Source organism: Candoia aspera, chromosome 6, assembly GCF_035149785.1.
Source record: "Candoia aspera isolate rCanAsp1 chromosome 6, rCanAsp1.hap2, whole genome shotgun sequence".
Classification (NCBI taxonomy): Eukaryota; Metazoa; Chordata; class Lepidosauria; order Squamata; family Boidae; genus Candoia; species Candoia aspera.
Genome location: NC_086158.1, coordinates 97,432,349 through 97,446,317, shown reverse-complemented (window position 1 = coordinate 97,446,317; position 13,969 = coordinate 97,432,349). Strand labels below are relative to the sequence as shown.

Here is a 13,969-nt window from a genome sequence, read left to right as displayed (position 1 = left end):
TCAAAGTGCAGCCTTAAGTAAATTTAATAACTCTTTCCTCTTTTTCTGTAATTTGGGAATTTTAGCTTGTTGGAGCCCAACCGAACCTCTTCTGATTTAAGAAGATCTTAAAATGTTGCTCTCGGAAGGGACCGTGCTTCAGCAAGGGGGGTTTTGGGGAAGAGGGAGCTTGTGAGTGCAGTGACACCCCTCCCTCCCTTCATATACAGAACTGCCCTAAACCCTGCACATTACTCAGCTGTCATTCAGTCCTACAGATGTATTATTTTCTCTGTTGGATAAACCTCTCCATGTTGCCAAAAAAGCTTTTATGCTTGCAACACATTTTACTGAAATACATATATTTTTTGTTTGATGTCTTACTAAGAGTACCATGCTACTCCATTCCAAACCGGCTCTGAGGTGTGAGTCCTCAACAACAGTGAGAACCAGGAGAGAAGCATCCATTCCCAAGGGATGTGAAACACGGGCCGCGCCTGCTCCAGATGGTGCCACCCTGCATCTCCCACCTGCGCTGTCAGTGGTGTGGACAGCTGGGAATTTAGCTGGGCAATGTCTGGAGGGGGGCAGGTTCCCCATCCCCGACTGAAGGCTCTTCTTCCCCCAGAGAGTTCAGAGTCTAAAGGCACTGGGTGGCACGCCTCGCTCCCTGCCAATTGCAGCAGCCAGCCTCTCGCTCGAGTGGCTCCCTTGCTGCTTCAGCCCAGAGCGTGGAGCCAGGTGGAGAGGCCTTATCCTCGCAATTAGAAAAGCAATTGCTTGTCTTTTCTGAAGTATTTGCCTGGCAATTTTCACCACCTGAGTGGCTTCCTACGTAGGCAAGGATTTTTTCTTTTCTTTTTTTAACCTTCCTGGAGCTCCTTGTGCCCAACAAAACTGTGTACTTTGAAAACTGTGAGGGATGGGCCTTTGAGAAGGTGCGTGCAGAAAGCGAGGCAGAACCTGGTACCAGCGTCTGAGGTCTTACGGACAAGGTGCAACAATCATTAGAGAATGTGCAACAGTTTATTATTCTCAAATGCCCTTTTATGTAAGATGAGACATACAGTGCCCACTTGAGAGGGGCAGGGGAAATGCCTTGTTTCTTGGGCTTTGCGATACTTATTTTAACAAAATGCGATGCATGGCAGATCATCAAAAATATACAACGTATGGCTCAAAGACATTTCAAGTGACACCAAGCACGTGTTCTTTTGCGATACACCAGCCAACACAGAACATAGCACAGTGGTGGGTTTGGACGTTACGCTCAGTCTTCATTTGCTTGATCACAGTGTGTTAACAAAAGCAAGGATAGCTGGATTCACACATCGCCCCAAGCATGGTTTACAAAACAATGAGTTTCACGAGCTGAAACCCCGTTATGGCTGCCAATATTGTGGTGATCCTGGGCTAACATGTTTTGCAACAATGTGCCCCGCCCTGCAATAAAAGGGATGGTAGTCTTCCAGCATTAGCCAGGATGTCTGTTAATGCACATTGAGACCTTTGGATTACCTGGAAATCAGCATTTACAAGCTCATCTCTAATCATGGGGACATGAACACTACAGCATGGCCTGCAGACCACAGTGCCCAGATTCCCACAGCGAGCCAAGCCAAAATGAAACAAATGACATTATTTCTACACAATATATAAAGTCTTTGTTTTCTACTCGGTGAAGGACATGGCACTTTACCAGAACGCCTTTAACCGTAATAATGCAGTAAAGAGTAAAATCCTGTGCTTTTGCAAAAGGGAATTGGGACTCATTAATACTGTATCCTGTTCTGCAGAAAAGCCGTTCCTGTTTCAACTAGCTTCCCGGTTTTATTTTCCTTCACTCAAGAGCTGTTGAGCTAAGGAGTAAATTAATAGCTACAAAAGATCACGGGTTGACTCTCAGAGGAGTTTCTGAAATCACTTGATTTTTCCCCTACGTTTGTTTAAAGAATGTACATGCTGTTTGTGAACACAGCAAAGGATCACAAGTAGAATTTACCAGAACTTGGCTGAATTTCAGATAGAAAAGGGGGGTTCTTTTTTGGAGGGGAGCCCTACTTTGTGAACATTTTTTGTATTTGTGTACAGATCCGTAATCTGGTTTTCAAGACTCACGTAGTAGCTAAAACACTTCACTTACTAGAATTGCACCTAGGCGTGGGAGACTAGCATGAAAATGGGAAAAGTCTTCATGCAACAGGAAACAATTCCAATAACACAGATATTACAGTGGTGGTTGCACAGATCAGCTTTCCTTTATTTCCCCATTGTTGTGTTTCTCTGCCAGCTCTTTGCCAAATTAGGAGGCAAGTAATAAGCTAATTGTTGTTAGTGAGGGAAGAGAAACAACTCATTCCTCCCTATAGAAAGGATTAAACGTGTGTTTCTCAACCTTGGCAACTTTAAGCTGTGTGAACTTCAACTCCCAGAATTGAAGCAAGGCTGGGGAATTCCGGGAGCTGAAGTCCAGGCAGCTTAAAGTTGCTGAGGCTGAGAAACACTGGATTAAACTACCACTCTCTTGTCAATAGAATCAACTTTTCTGACAACTCCATGATAGAAACCAGAGTGTCCATTTCTTCTACTGTCACTAGTAAGCAGAGGTAATCCATGGATATTTCACCAGGGAGATAGCTTGAATGTTTATGAAGTTGCTTACTAAAGCAACTCTCTGATCCTTACACCATTCCGGCTGCGCAACTTTATTCAGTTCTTCACTGATAACACTATGAGATCCTACAGGTCTAGACGGGTATTTCCAAGATGAACAACAAATAAGCTATGGAAACATTTTAGGCAGCAGACTTCCATCGAGTTGTGATGGAAAAGCCAGCCTTTAGCTATCTGAATTTTCCAGTTTAAGTATTCTGAAGGTTATATTCTGTTAATAACTCGCAAACTGGCTAAATAAATGACTAAAATGAACTTATGGTGTTTATCCCATTTTGTTCAATAGCCCATGCTTTCAGCAGAAATGCTGCAGTATCATTTTAGAAGATTCCCTTGAAGGTTGTGGCTTCATAAACAGTAATTGGTCTGGGGTTTAAAAAAAGAAAACACCCTGTTGTAGGTATTCTTAAACTCCTTGATTTCAGTTCTGGATTATACTTAAGGATGCATTATTCTAGTAATTCACAGACCTTTGGGGTTAAGCACATCAAATGTCAGTTGTGGTAAATGTAGCAATACAGCCAGCACACATTTCTCAGTGACTGATGAGTTCTTCTGATTTTTAGGATCAGACAATCTTCTCATTGCAGTTCAGTAGATTTGAAATAATCCACTAGCATGAGATCAGAATGAGATCCAGCCTCCTTAGAGATGTTGTTCCTTGCCATTGATCACTGAGGCACAGAACTTCTGTGATGAACTGAAGCAGGAAGTATCTCGGACGGACCCATCGTGGAGATAATAACGTTAAACTCTCTTGTAAGAAAAGCAGCAGAGCACTCCATCTTTCAGCTGCTAAGCGACAGTGAGTGCCATCTTTTCACCAGCTCCTTGGGTTTACTGATCATCTCATTCCAATGTTCTAGTTCCTTCCCCCGGGTGTACATGAAGGGCCCAACAATCACACAGCCCAGTGAGGAGGTTTCTAAACAAGGTCAGAAAAACAATGAGAATTAAACAATAATAATGATCAGCATCAGATTTGTACATACAAGAATAGTTTGTACATTCTTGGGTGGTCAAAACTTCTAACTCAGTTTTCCCACAATTTGGCACTTTCCAGATGGGTTGAGAATATAACTGAGGGGAGTCCTAGTTCTGAGATTTCCTAATGGTCTCCCCTCCAAATACTAACCAGGGCTGACCCTGCTTAGCTTTTAGAGATCATCCCAAGTCATCTAGTGGTTGCCTGTGCTGTAACTCATCTATAGCAGCTATAACTCATCTACAGTAGGAATATTGAAGAAGTAATGGATAGGAAGCTGTCTGCAGGGATTGAGCCAACGTATTTTGCCACATGGGGCTAAGCAAAATGGGATCCTTCCTCTTCCAACCCAGAGAAGAAGTTCACAGTACCACAGCATTGGCATCAATATCCAGATTCTCACAATAGCCTCTTCTCCTTCCTTGTTAGTATAAAAGCAACAACTTAAAAGTCTGAAGAATTTGGCCCCCTTTTCAAGTAGCTAAATTCAGCTCCCTGCAGTAGCTACTTTGGCCAGAGATGATGGGCCTTTTGTGTTCCATAATTCTTTCCAGAAACCAGCTTGGAGATCTTTACACAGGGCAGATGAAGCGTGATAGATAGCATGCCTCTTTTCCACTAGAAATAACATCTGGTGATTTTTTCTGAACAGAGAGCAGGAGGGATGAAGTAACAAAACTCAGTCCTCTGCAAGCTGAAGGCCATTTTCCTGATGCTTTCCCTCTGCTTCATATTAGTTTCTGACCATAAGTGAAAAGACCTAATCTAATAATCTCTCTTCCTCTTCCCTCCCAACAAGCCTGCAAGGTAAGTTAAGAGGCAATAAGTGACCTCAGATCATCCCGAGATCTTCATGACTGACTAGGGATTTGAAATGTTGGTTGGCTACCAAGTATGGAATTATTTCCAGGATCTTCAGGCACCTTTCAGGGGAGAGGCACCTATTAGGCCTGTGCAAGATTAATTCAGGACTCTTGAAACTAACCTCATAGGCTGCTTACCATCTCCTTGGAGAACAGACAAGCACAGACTGGTAGCATCGAGGTCCAACTGGTCAACCCGGAAGCTAAAAGTCTCATTGTATAATGGATTGGAGGATCCAATGATTGCTCTGGTCCTTTTGCTTTTGATGAACTGATTGTGGTTCATTAGTGACACTCTGACAAACACATCTGGGACAAAAGGATGAGGTTGGAAATACTGAGAAGAAAGCAATAGTCAAATGCAGCCTCCAAAGATTGTCCTTTGGAAGACCACCACTCAAAATATAATTTTAATTAATTTAATGGGCTGCACCTGCAACAATGCTCCAAATTTTCAGGCAACCAGAAGCATGGATAAGTAGAAATTTTGATCTTGTTGGAAACTAGACATGGATATGTCTAAAATGAAGTTTGGCCAACATTCAACATTTGCTGCTCAAACAGCTAATGGAAAGTCTTGTAACTTACCATAAATCGAATGCTTCGAGCTTATCATCTCTTGATTCCTTATGAGAAAGTTTAAAAACATAGTTTTGATATCAGACTCCTTCCAGTGCTATCCTACACTATTTAAATTCAGCCAGCCACTATGAGTGTGATCTATTCTCACCTCAGGTATCTACAGGGGCAGGAATACACAACTTTTCAATTCTTTTTTTTTTCAGCCTCCAAAAGCTATAGGAACATGGTAGAAATGTCTCTGGAGCTGAAATGGTTGGCTTTTTTAGTTTTGGCAGGTTGTGGGTGGGGTCCCTGCAAAATAGAAGTGTTAAACCTCCTAGACACCCTATTATGACTGTAAGAGAAAGCAAATGCCTAGAAATCATGGCACTAAAAATCAGTGATTTGTTGACTCACAAAATTCCAGCCATGTGACCTTGGAGAAGCTCTCAGAGGGCCATGAAAATGGATATCTGGGGGGCGGGGTGTCACCTGCAGCTGAGATCTTTTGTTCGCAACATAAGCATGTAGATGCCAACATAGGGGAAATGAGTCCAGATCCCCCCACTCCAGGGTTGACCTCAGGATATGGTAAAAAACAGTCAAGATGGTGGCCACAATGATGTGATCAATGTTCCACCTGTTTTTATCTGCATTGCACATGCAACACACACAAAAACAGACAGAGCTTTGATTGCATCTCTCCATCTGTCAACCTGACTTTTTGGACCACACCTGCATTGCCTATCTGGGGTGCCATGGGAAAGAGAGAAGTAGGGGTGTGTGAAATGTGAATGATTAATAGTACCCTCAAAAATCACTGTTTGTCAACTTTTTAATAGATTGGAGTAGGTAAGTTTACATACCAGCCGGTAAATAGCAAATGTCAAATATTGCAATGCAAGATCATGAGATGTCAAACACAGATAGGATATTAAGCAAATATTGAAATGTCTTAAGAATATTTAGAGGACATTTGACATTGACATTGAGTCTCAAGTAAAATCTTTGGGAATACAATTTCTTGATATCGAGGATAAACACTTTTTGAAACAGAGGAATTTGGGGCTAAAGTACATGGAGGTATTACTTGAATTTAGTGTAGGCTGCTGCAACACTCTGAATAAGCACTGGATGGCAGCAAAGAGAAACAAGAAATCTATCAACCCTGCCATCCAGTGGTCTGGATTTTTGCAACCCAGGAAGGGTAGCAATTTAGACTGAAACTGAGATGTGGAAAACATATTCAAATGTTCAATTTTTGCCTAGTTTCCTCTCACGGTTGAAGAATGAAGGTGCCAGTTTAGCCAAATGTTGACCTTCCAGTTGAAGATCAGAGATTGTCATCAGCTAGTCCATTATTCAGAATGCAGTCATGAGCAAGACAAAATTATTCCTACCAACTATACTTGGCTGGAGAAACGGAACAAAGCAAAACAACTGTAGGTGTCTCCCCATACTGACCAACAGCACTTTTTTCATTCTGGAGTTTTAAACCTTGAGCTCTCAGCACCACCACCGTGAGACGGGCCAGGTAGTCATTGTAGCTGAGGGAGAACTGGAGGTCGCCATGTTCAGAAGGTGGCTTGGAGGAGGTAGAAGAAGACATGGGTCAGATGTCTTGAACAAACATTATCTCCTCCACTACTTGACGTCTTGCTCACCCCAATCAGTGGGATAGCTGGACTATAAATGACATAGCTAATGAGGCAGTAATTAACTATACTTCTTGTCCCTCATTAAATTGAGTCCTTATCCACCCCAGATGTGGTGGTGGAGAAGACAGTGGTCAGCACTGTGGTGAAGGAGGAGAACACTACTCAGCTTGAAATGGGAAAGGTTATCCCACATCAGCAAAATCAGGCTCCTTTCCTCAACAAATTTCCCACATTGGACTGAGAAGAGGGAAGAAGGCAAGATAAGGTCAATAAGATTTTCTTAGCTCGTCCCATCTGTTGCTGATCGTACTCACACATAACGCTAAGCCAGGGTTTCTTGAAGAACCCATAATGGTTTAGTTTGAACGTAAGTCTCGTTTGAGGTTTCAGGACTTAATTGAATTCTCACTTCCCTTATTTGTATTCCCAGTTATCTCCACTATTGTTAAAAATGCGTGGCACAAATGCTCACCATTTCAAGGCAGGACATACTTGATGCTTGTAGCTCCTAGCATGGACTTAACATAGCTTAGAAAGCAGAGAACTTGCTCTGAAATGTCCCACCAAATCTGTCATGAGTAAGGATGGCGAGCAGGGGGCTCCCATCCAGACTGTCAAGCGCATGCGTAGCACTGATGAATTGTTCAGCCATTCAAAGAGACACAGATCGGGACCACCTTAACCCTTGGGGGTTATATGTCTGGGCTTTCCCACGCTTCTTCAGTTTGTTAGGATTCCTGGTAAGTACTAGCAATAAATATTAGAGACCAGTTCCTTGTTTCAGTGTGTTTCCTGGTTGTTAGGACAAAATCAAAAGAAAAAACAGCCTCAACCAATTTTTGTCATGACTGCCCCATTCTCTCTGACCCCGGAGCTCCCCCCAAATTTAAAATGACACTAAAAGTTTTCCCACACACAAGTGAGCAATTGCATGGATCACACTAAGTTAAAAACAATCACACTGGAAGTTAGATAATGTGTGAATACTAATCAGCATAGAGAGTATGTCAGGATCCATCAAATTCACTGCCTACAAACTTGTCCTCAAAAAGCAAAAACAAAGCCATGTTGCTTTTTATGTAAAGAACTTGCATTCATCACTTACTTCCAGGGTATCTGGTTCCAAATCTCTCCAGACAACAACTTTCCCATCCTCAGCTAAGGTTTCATTTTTCAGGGGGAAGATAACTTGGCCCAGGAGAATGTGCTTCTTCTGTTTATCAACATGGTAGACACAGAACTTCAGTGTCCTTTGAAACAAGACACTGCTGGAAATCTAGATAGTAGGAAGCAGAGGAGGATAAACGGTTGGGCTGGATTTGACCACAGCTCTACTCCAAACATGAGGCAGACCAAGATAACCTTTTCCAGTCACTTTCTCCATAGGGGACCTTCTTCGTGATTTCATGAAGGATGAAGGAGCATTGGATCCAACAGTTAAATGGACTGCCCTCAAATGAGAATGATGTTTCTATTAGGCCACTGTGGTCACCCCATCTGGGGTGATACAGTCTTGAGGGCTGTTTTGGGGCTGTTGTGACTGGCTGGCTGCAAACCTGACATTCACAGCTGGCCAGCTTACATGTGAGACAGGGAAGACATAGAATCCACATCTTCACAAGGGACGGACGCTCTCTCACATACGTTCTAGCCCAGTTCCCTCTGGTGAGGTGAGTCTATCTCCCAAGGTGAGGCAAGGAGGAAAAAAAGGAAAAGAAACCTCCAGCCACACTCCTGTATATTACATGGCCAGGAACTAGCATGATTAGAATTGTTTCTATTTTAACATTTTGACCCACATGACAGAAAGAAATCGGTGGTTTTAAGACCCCTATTTATCTCATAGAGCGAAGTTAGGGAATGGAGGCCCTGGAACATTGGAGGTGGCAATGGGAACTACCAAGCCACTAAGCCACAGCAGAAGGCAGGGCCAGGGTGAGAGGGCTCCTGGGAAGGGAAGTTTGAGACTGCCAAACTTCTTCCTGACAATCTCAGCTTTAAAAAATCCATATGAATATAGCTGTGTAAACTCATCCTGATTTCTACAAAATGTGCCATGCTTCATCTTCTCATAAAGTTCTGGATCTTAAAGAACTCTCTTTTCTGAAATGTTAAAAAAAAACAAAAAACAGAACTTCTAGCAGTTTGTGTTTCCCTACAACTTTGTTTTACTGAATCTGAGCTTTGAATGAGATTTAACTCTTTCAGGGTCAGATTGAACGACCTGGACTGGACTGAGCCTCAGAAAGATTAGCTGGCCTCCTTCCCACCGATTGTCCAATTGCCCCCTCCCAAAGGAACTTCTCATTAAAAATGAAGGCCCACCAGGCTAGGGTAGACATTTTCGGGCTGTCAGCTGTCCAAAGTGATCTAGCTCATCCTCAGCATGCTTACCTGGAAAACAAAATTCTCGTCAAACTGGGGATTGAGATTTTTGTGTTTTGTTTTAGATTGCAAGTAACGTCGCTCATCAGGTAGGAGGTAGATCTTCACCAAGGGGTTGCAGGAACCGGAGGGAGGCTGCAGTTTTCGGGCTTTGATCAAGGACACCAGGAGCCTTTCTGACTCTTTCTCGTATTCCACCGAGAACCAAAGCCGACCAATATTTCCCTCTGGGAAGTCCGTCTCACTCTTGTCTTCGGGAAACCGGTAGAGCTCTGGATTAATGGTCCCTACGAGGTAAGCTCCAGCTTCAGGAGAGAAAGGAAACATCAGCCTCACTGAGTTAAAAACATGAGACAGGCAAAACGTACTTAAAAGCTGATGGTTTCTACAGAATTCACTGGGGATCATCCACACATTTCATTTGATGATGATGATGACGATGATACAATAATTGGCTTCTGAAAGTGATCTGGATCAAGCCTCCAAGACAGAACCTGCATGTTACTTCATTCCACCCCTTAAATGTAATACGGTTCAATGAAGTTAGTTAATAAATCAGTAGAAGATAATCAATGAATCCTAAAACGAAAGTTTTAGTTCTTTATTTAAATTTTATAGTCATCCAACTCCAATGGACTCTTAATTAGGAGTTAATTAATTAAAAGCAGCCAAATCTCAAGATACACAAAACACACAATACAGTATCTCTGTGTTTTCAGAAGAATCTCAGCATTTAAAATGTTTTATTTAACCTTTTTTATTACTTAAACATGTTTATTTTATTTTATTTTATTTTATTTTATTTTATTTTATTTTATTTTATTTTATTTTTGATGGCCATGATCTCACTTAAAATTGCACAGCAGTGCCTGTGACCTGAAAAATCATACAAAAAATCTTGGGATTAAGCTGACAATTTTCAAGCAACCTGTGTGTCTTCATGAACTCACATATGATACCTATATTAGTTCTAGTATTTTATAATATTGTATGATATTTATGTATTGTACTGGCCAATGACCAAAATAAATATGAAACGAAAAACTATACTTACATATTTGCAAGTAAGAAACAAAAAGGAAATTTTGTGGTGAACAAACAAGACAATATGCTGCATTTCTGATACAGGTTTCTCTGGGGAAATATGGTTCCTTTTTTCTGCACAATTATTTACACTAGCAGTATAAATCCACACATATAGGCTTCAAGATCTGCTGTTTTACAAACTTCACAGCAGACCTTAAGTGCAATTTATTTCAATCCAAATGAAAGAATTTAGGAGAATAAATGATATGGGGACAAGATAACTGCATGTTCTTCTTAACTAAGACATCACCTTAAACTTTCTGCTTTGCACCTGGAGATCTCATCAGGACATATACACCCTCTGAAGTTAGCTTGATGATGTTCCAAATTTCTTGTTATAGTATCTTCTACACCATGAGTGTTTCTGCTCCAGTGGAGCAGGGGGGAGGGCTGCAAAGCCAGCAGCGCACCATGCCATCAAGGAACTTTTCATCTTCTCATTTTATCAAACCAACATGGAAACACTAGTGTGAAGCTACAGGGCCTCACACTCATCAGTCCAAGAGTCAGGAGTTGTTGCGAAGTAAAGTTCCCACCAACAGGAAATTATTCTCCCCAGATTATGCAGAGTTGCAGAGCATTGGTTGAAAACTCAGCCCAGCATGTTTCCTGTACAACTATCATAGGCTTAATTGTCACCAAAGACAATTTCTGTGGGATCATGTAGGTAGGAAGCCAATCCAAGGCTGGAACAAATGCTCACTTACAGTATTCTGAGTTCCACTGGAAATACAGGAAGTGATCTTAAACCAGGTTACACCATTGTACCATCAAAATAGGTTTTGGACCTTAACTACTTTAATAAGTCTCCTCCTCCGTCTCTAACAGATACATTTGTTTGTACAAACTCACAGGAAACTATTTTATTTAAACAGGAAACTATTTTATTTAAACAGCAGCACAATAGCAATTTTCATTAAATATAATACCGAAGCTGGATTGTTGTGCAGACCCAATTCCTGACATTCTACTCACCTAAAGAGTGCCAACCTACCTAAAGAATGGAAAGAGGATCGAGGCCCAGAATCTGGCGTAACATAAAAGTCATTCTCCTTTTGAACTTGTTCTCCATTTATCGTATCGGTCCACCCTTGCCGATGAAATTTGGGTGGAACAATAAAAGGAACACTTCTTGCTCTGTCCAAAGGCAAACACAGCATTGAGTTACTTTCAGAAAACAAAAATATATCAGGAATCTAAATGCTCTGAAAAGAATGCGGGCAAGGTTGAGCATCTGGAATCCTTCCAACTGAAATGGAAGAAATTGGAGCTTAAATTCTCCCCACTGAAATCAAAGGAAATTAAAAAGGTGCCTGACATTAATTGGTCATGCTTGTTGCTTTTTAGCACTTTTCTAGAGCTGCATTTTCCTTTTCTTCTAATAAATAATATGAATAAATGAATAAAAGTGAGAAACAACGTTTAAAACCAGTAAAGAGGGAGAAAGAGAGAGAGACAGACAGACAGACAGAAGACAAAGCCTTCTTCTTGGCTTGACTTAATTTGAAAAAAAGTGGATAGGAACCCAGGAGATTTAAATTTTCCTGTGGAAAAATGGTTTCAAATTGAAACCCATCCTTAACCACATGAATGCCCAAAGAACCCCCAAATCATGGCTAAATTACTATAAACTTTTTAGTATCATCCAATGACAAGTAGATTCTGAAACCTGACACATCTTGTTTAATCTCCCTTCAACTACTTCAGGGGCCTTAAATCTAATTATAAGAATAGGCAGCATGCTCTGAAAACTTCCATTTGGTTTGCTTATATATTTTAATTACAGTGCATCACTGCCAAAGATGCTTCAGCATCACATTAATGGTGGATCAGTGCAATCCCAAAGGCTTGGGAGCTTTATACTGATAGGTTGGTTGTGGAAATTCTGCCCCGGAGCTGACACAAACTTTTTCTCCCCAGTTTTCCCAGTTCTTTTTCCTCCCTCCTTGTTCACATTCTTGATGCTCAAGAAGGACATCTTCAGTCTCCAATTAGCTGATAATTAGAAATAAGAGTTTTCCCCAGCTCTTGCAAAGGAAAAATCTGTTGAAACTGCCTCTCTCTTAATGTGGTGTGCTTTTCAGTTATTTACAGTCACTTTATTATTCACACTGTTATTATTCAGACAGGGAGTGTTCAATGGTCTGGAAAAGAGCAAACTGTCTGCTGTTCATTGCTTTTATTGAAGAATCACATGCTTTTAAGGGCCTTAAATATCTCCATTCTATTTATTCGTATTTTCTGTATTTCTTTTGCTACTTGGTAGAGAGGGATGAAAGATGAGTGAGACCCTGTCTCCAGCCCAGTGTTTAGAGAAGTCTTGGATTCCCTGGGCTGATCTTCCTTCCCCAAAGCCTGACCTACCGAGATGACCCACTTGGGACTAGACTGGACTCCCCACCCTGGCAGAAGAAGAAGCTCCCAGAGAATATGATGGGACAGAGATCCTCTCATCATTGTCCCCACAGGCAGGAGGTGGCCAGCAGGAAGGACATTTTTACCTGGCATTTTGAGGAGGACCTGAAGTTGACTGAGCAACATCTGGCTCCTGCAAAACCGGGGTGGATGGATCAGTCAGTTCTTCATAAGACCCCTTGAGATATTTACTCTTCCAAAAGAGGTATGCTGCTATCCCCAGAAGGACCAGCAGAAGAAGTCCACCCACCACTCCACCAGCCACAGCAACTACCTGTTCTGGGTACACAAACACACACAGGTACAGCAAAAAGAAAAATCAGGTTGCCCAACCTTCTGGCAGATGCTTATTTTCTGCTTGGGGGGAAAGTTTGCTCCAACTTCATTCCCACCCCGTTTCTTCAAATACACAACACTTCTGTGTGTCCTTCCAGCCCTTATCCAGGGGCTACTTGATGTCTCCATCCACCACCTTCTACTTAGTTGGGGAAGTCCATCTCCACCCTGCCCTGTAGCTAAAAGGGCAAATAAACAGAATTAAGGGTCAATGAGCAAATACCAGAGAAGTCATAGTTATAATCACCAGCTGCTCAAAGCACTAGATGAGTATATACTGAGGTTTCTTCCTCCCTACTTCCTCCTCTTTCAAGAAGGGGCCAGACCCATCCCTTCTGCAAATGAGGGAGATCTCCTGAGGATCTCTGGAGGAAATCATGTGGCTCTATATCCTGGTCATGCCAGATCTTCCGGGGTGTGAGCACCCTGGTAGAGAACCTCATCTCACCGTGCCTGAGAGATAAATACAGGTAGTCCTCATTTTGTGACCACAGCTGGGAGCAGCAACTCGGTCATTAAACGAAGCAGTTGCTGAGTGAAATTGCGACTGCGCTTACAATCCTACTTCACCTTTCCTTGGCTTTACAGACCCGTGAAGGTCGTAAATGTGAGGATTGGTTGCAAAGTTACTTTCTCATCACCGTCATTACTGCAAACAGTCACAAAATGAGGCAATCGCTAAATGAGGACTACCTATATTTTACCTTGCCTTGCTATGGAGTAGGTTGTAAAAATTGCTTTTAAGGTTTTGCGATTTTCTGTCTTGGAAAGTGCTCTGTGATTCTCTTATGCAGAGGTTTACAATATCAATTAATCAGGGTTGAACTAGCAAAATGGGTAGTTATTAGCAACAGGTGACTTGTGTGAACAAGATCTGGAGACAGGGAATGATTTATGGCAGGGATGCCAATCCCCAGTCTCTCTCTCTTGATGCCATATAGGTACTGTGACCCTATGTCCTTCATTATAAAGGACAGTCCTTTATTTCAGAAAGCTGTCCTTTAGATTACTTTATTTTTCAAGAACTC

The 13,969-nt window shown here is 41.8% G+C and overlaps 1 protein-coding gene across 1 annotated transcript; it reads right to left on the bottom strand.

Moving 5' to 3' along the window:
- Positions 1-2,918: 2,918 nt before the first annotated feature.
- Positions 2,919-11,510, bottom strand: LOC134500413 (synaptotagmin-15-like). The gene is made up of 6 exons (XM_063307734.1): positions 11,185-11,510; positions 9,114-9,409; positions 7,825-7,995; positions 6,526-6,646; positions 4,639-4,809; positions 2,919-3,577 (listed from the first exon to the last, which is right to left on the bottom strand). Exons 1-6 carry the CDS (start codon positions 11,348-11,350, stop codon positions 3,441-3,443), a joined length of 1,062 nt encoding a protein of 353 aa, XP_063163804.1. The 5' UTR covers positions 11,351-11,510; the 3' UTR covers positions 2,919-3,440.
- Between the last annotated feature and the right edge of the window lie 2,459 nt (positions 11,511-13,969).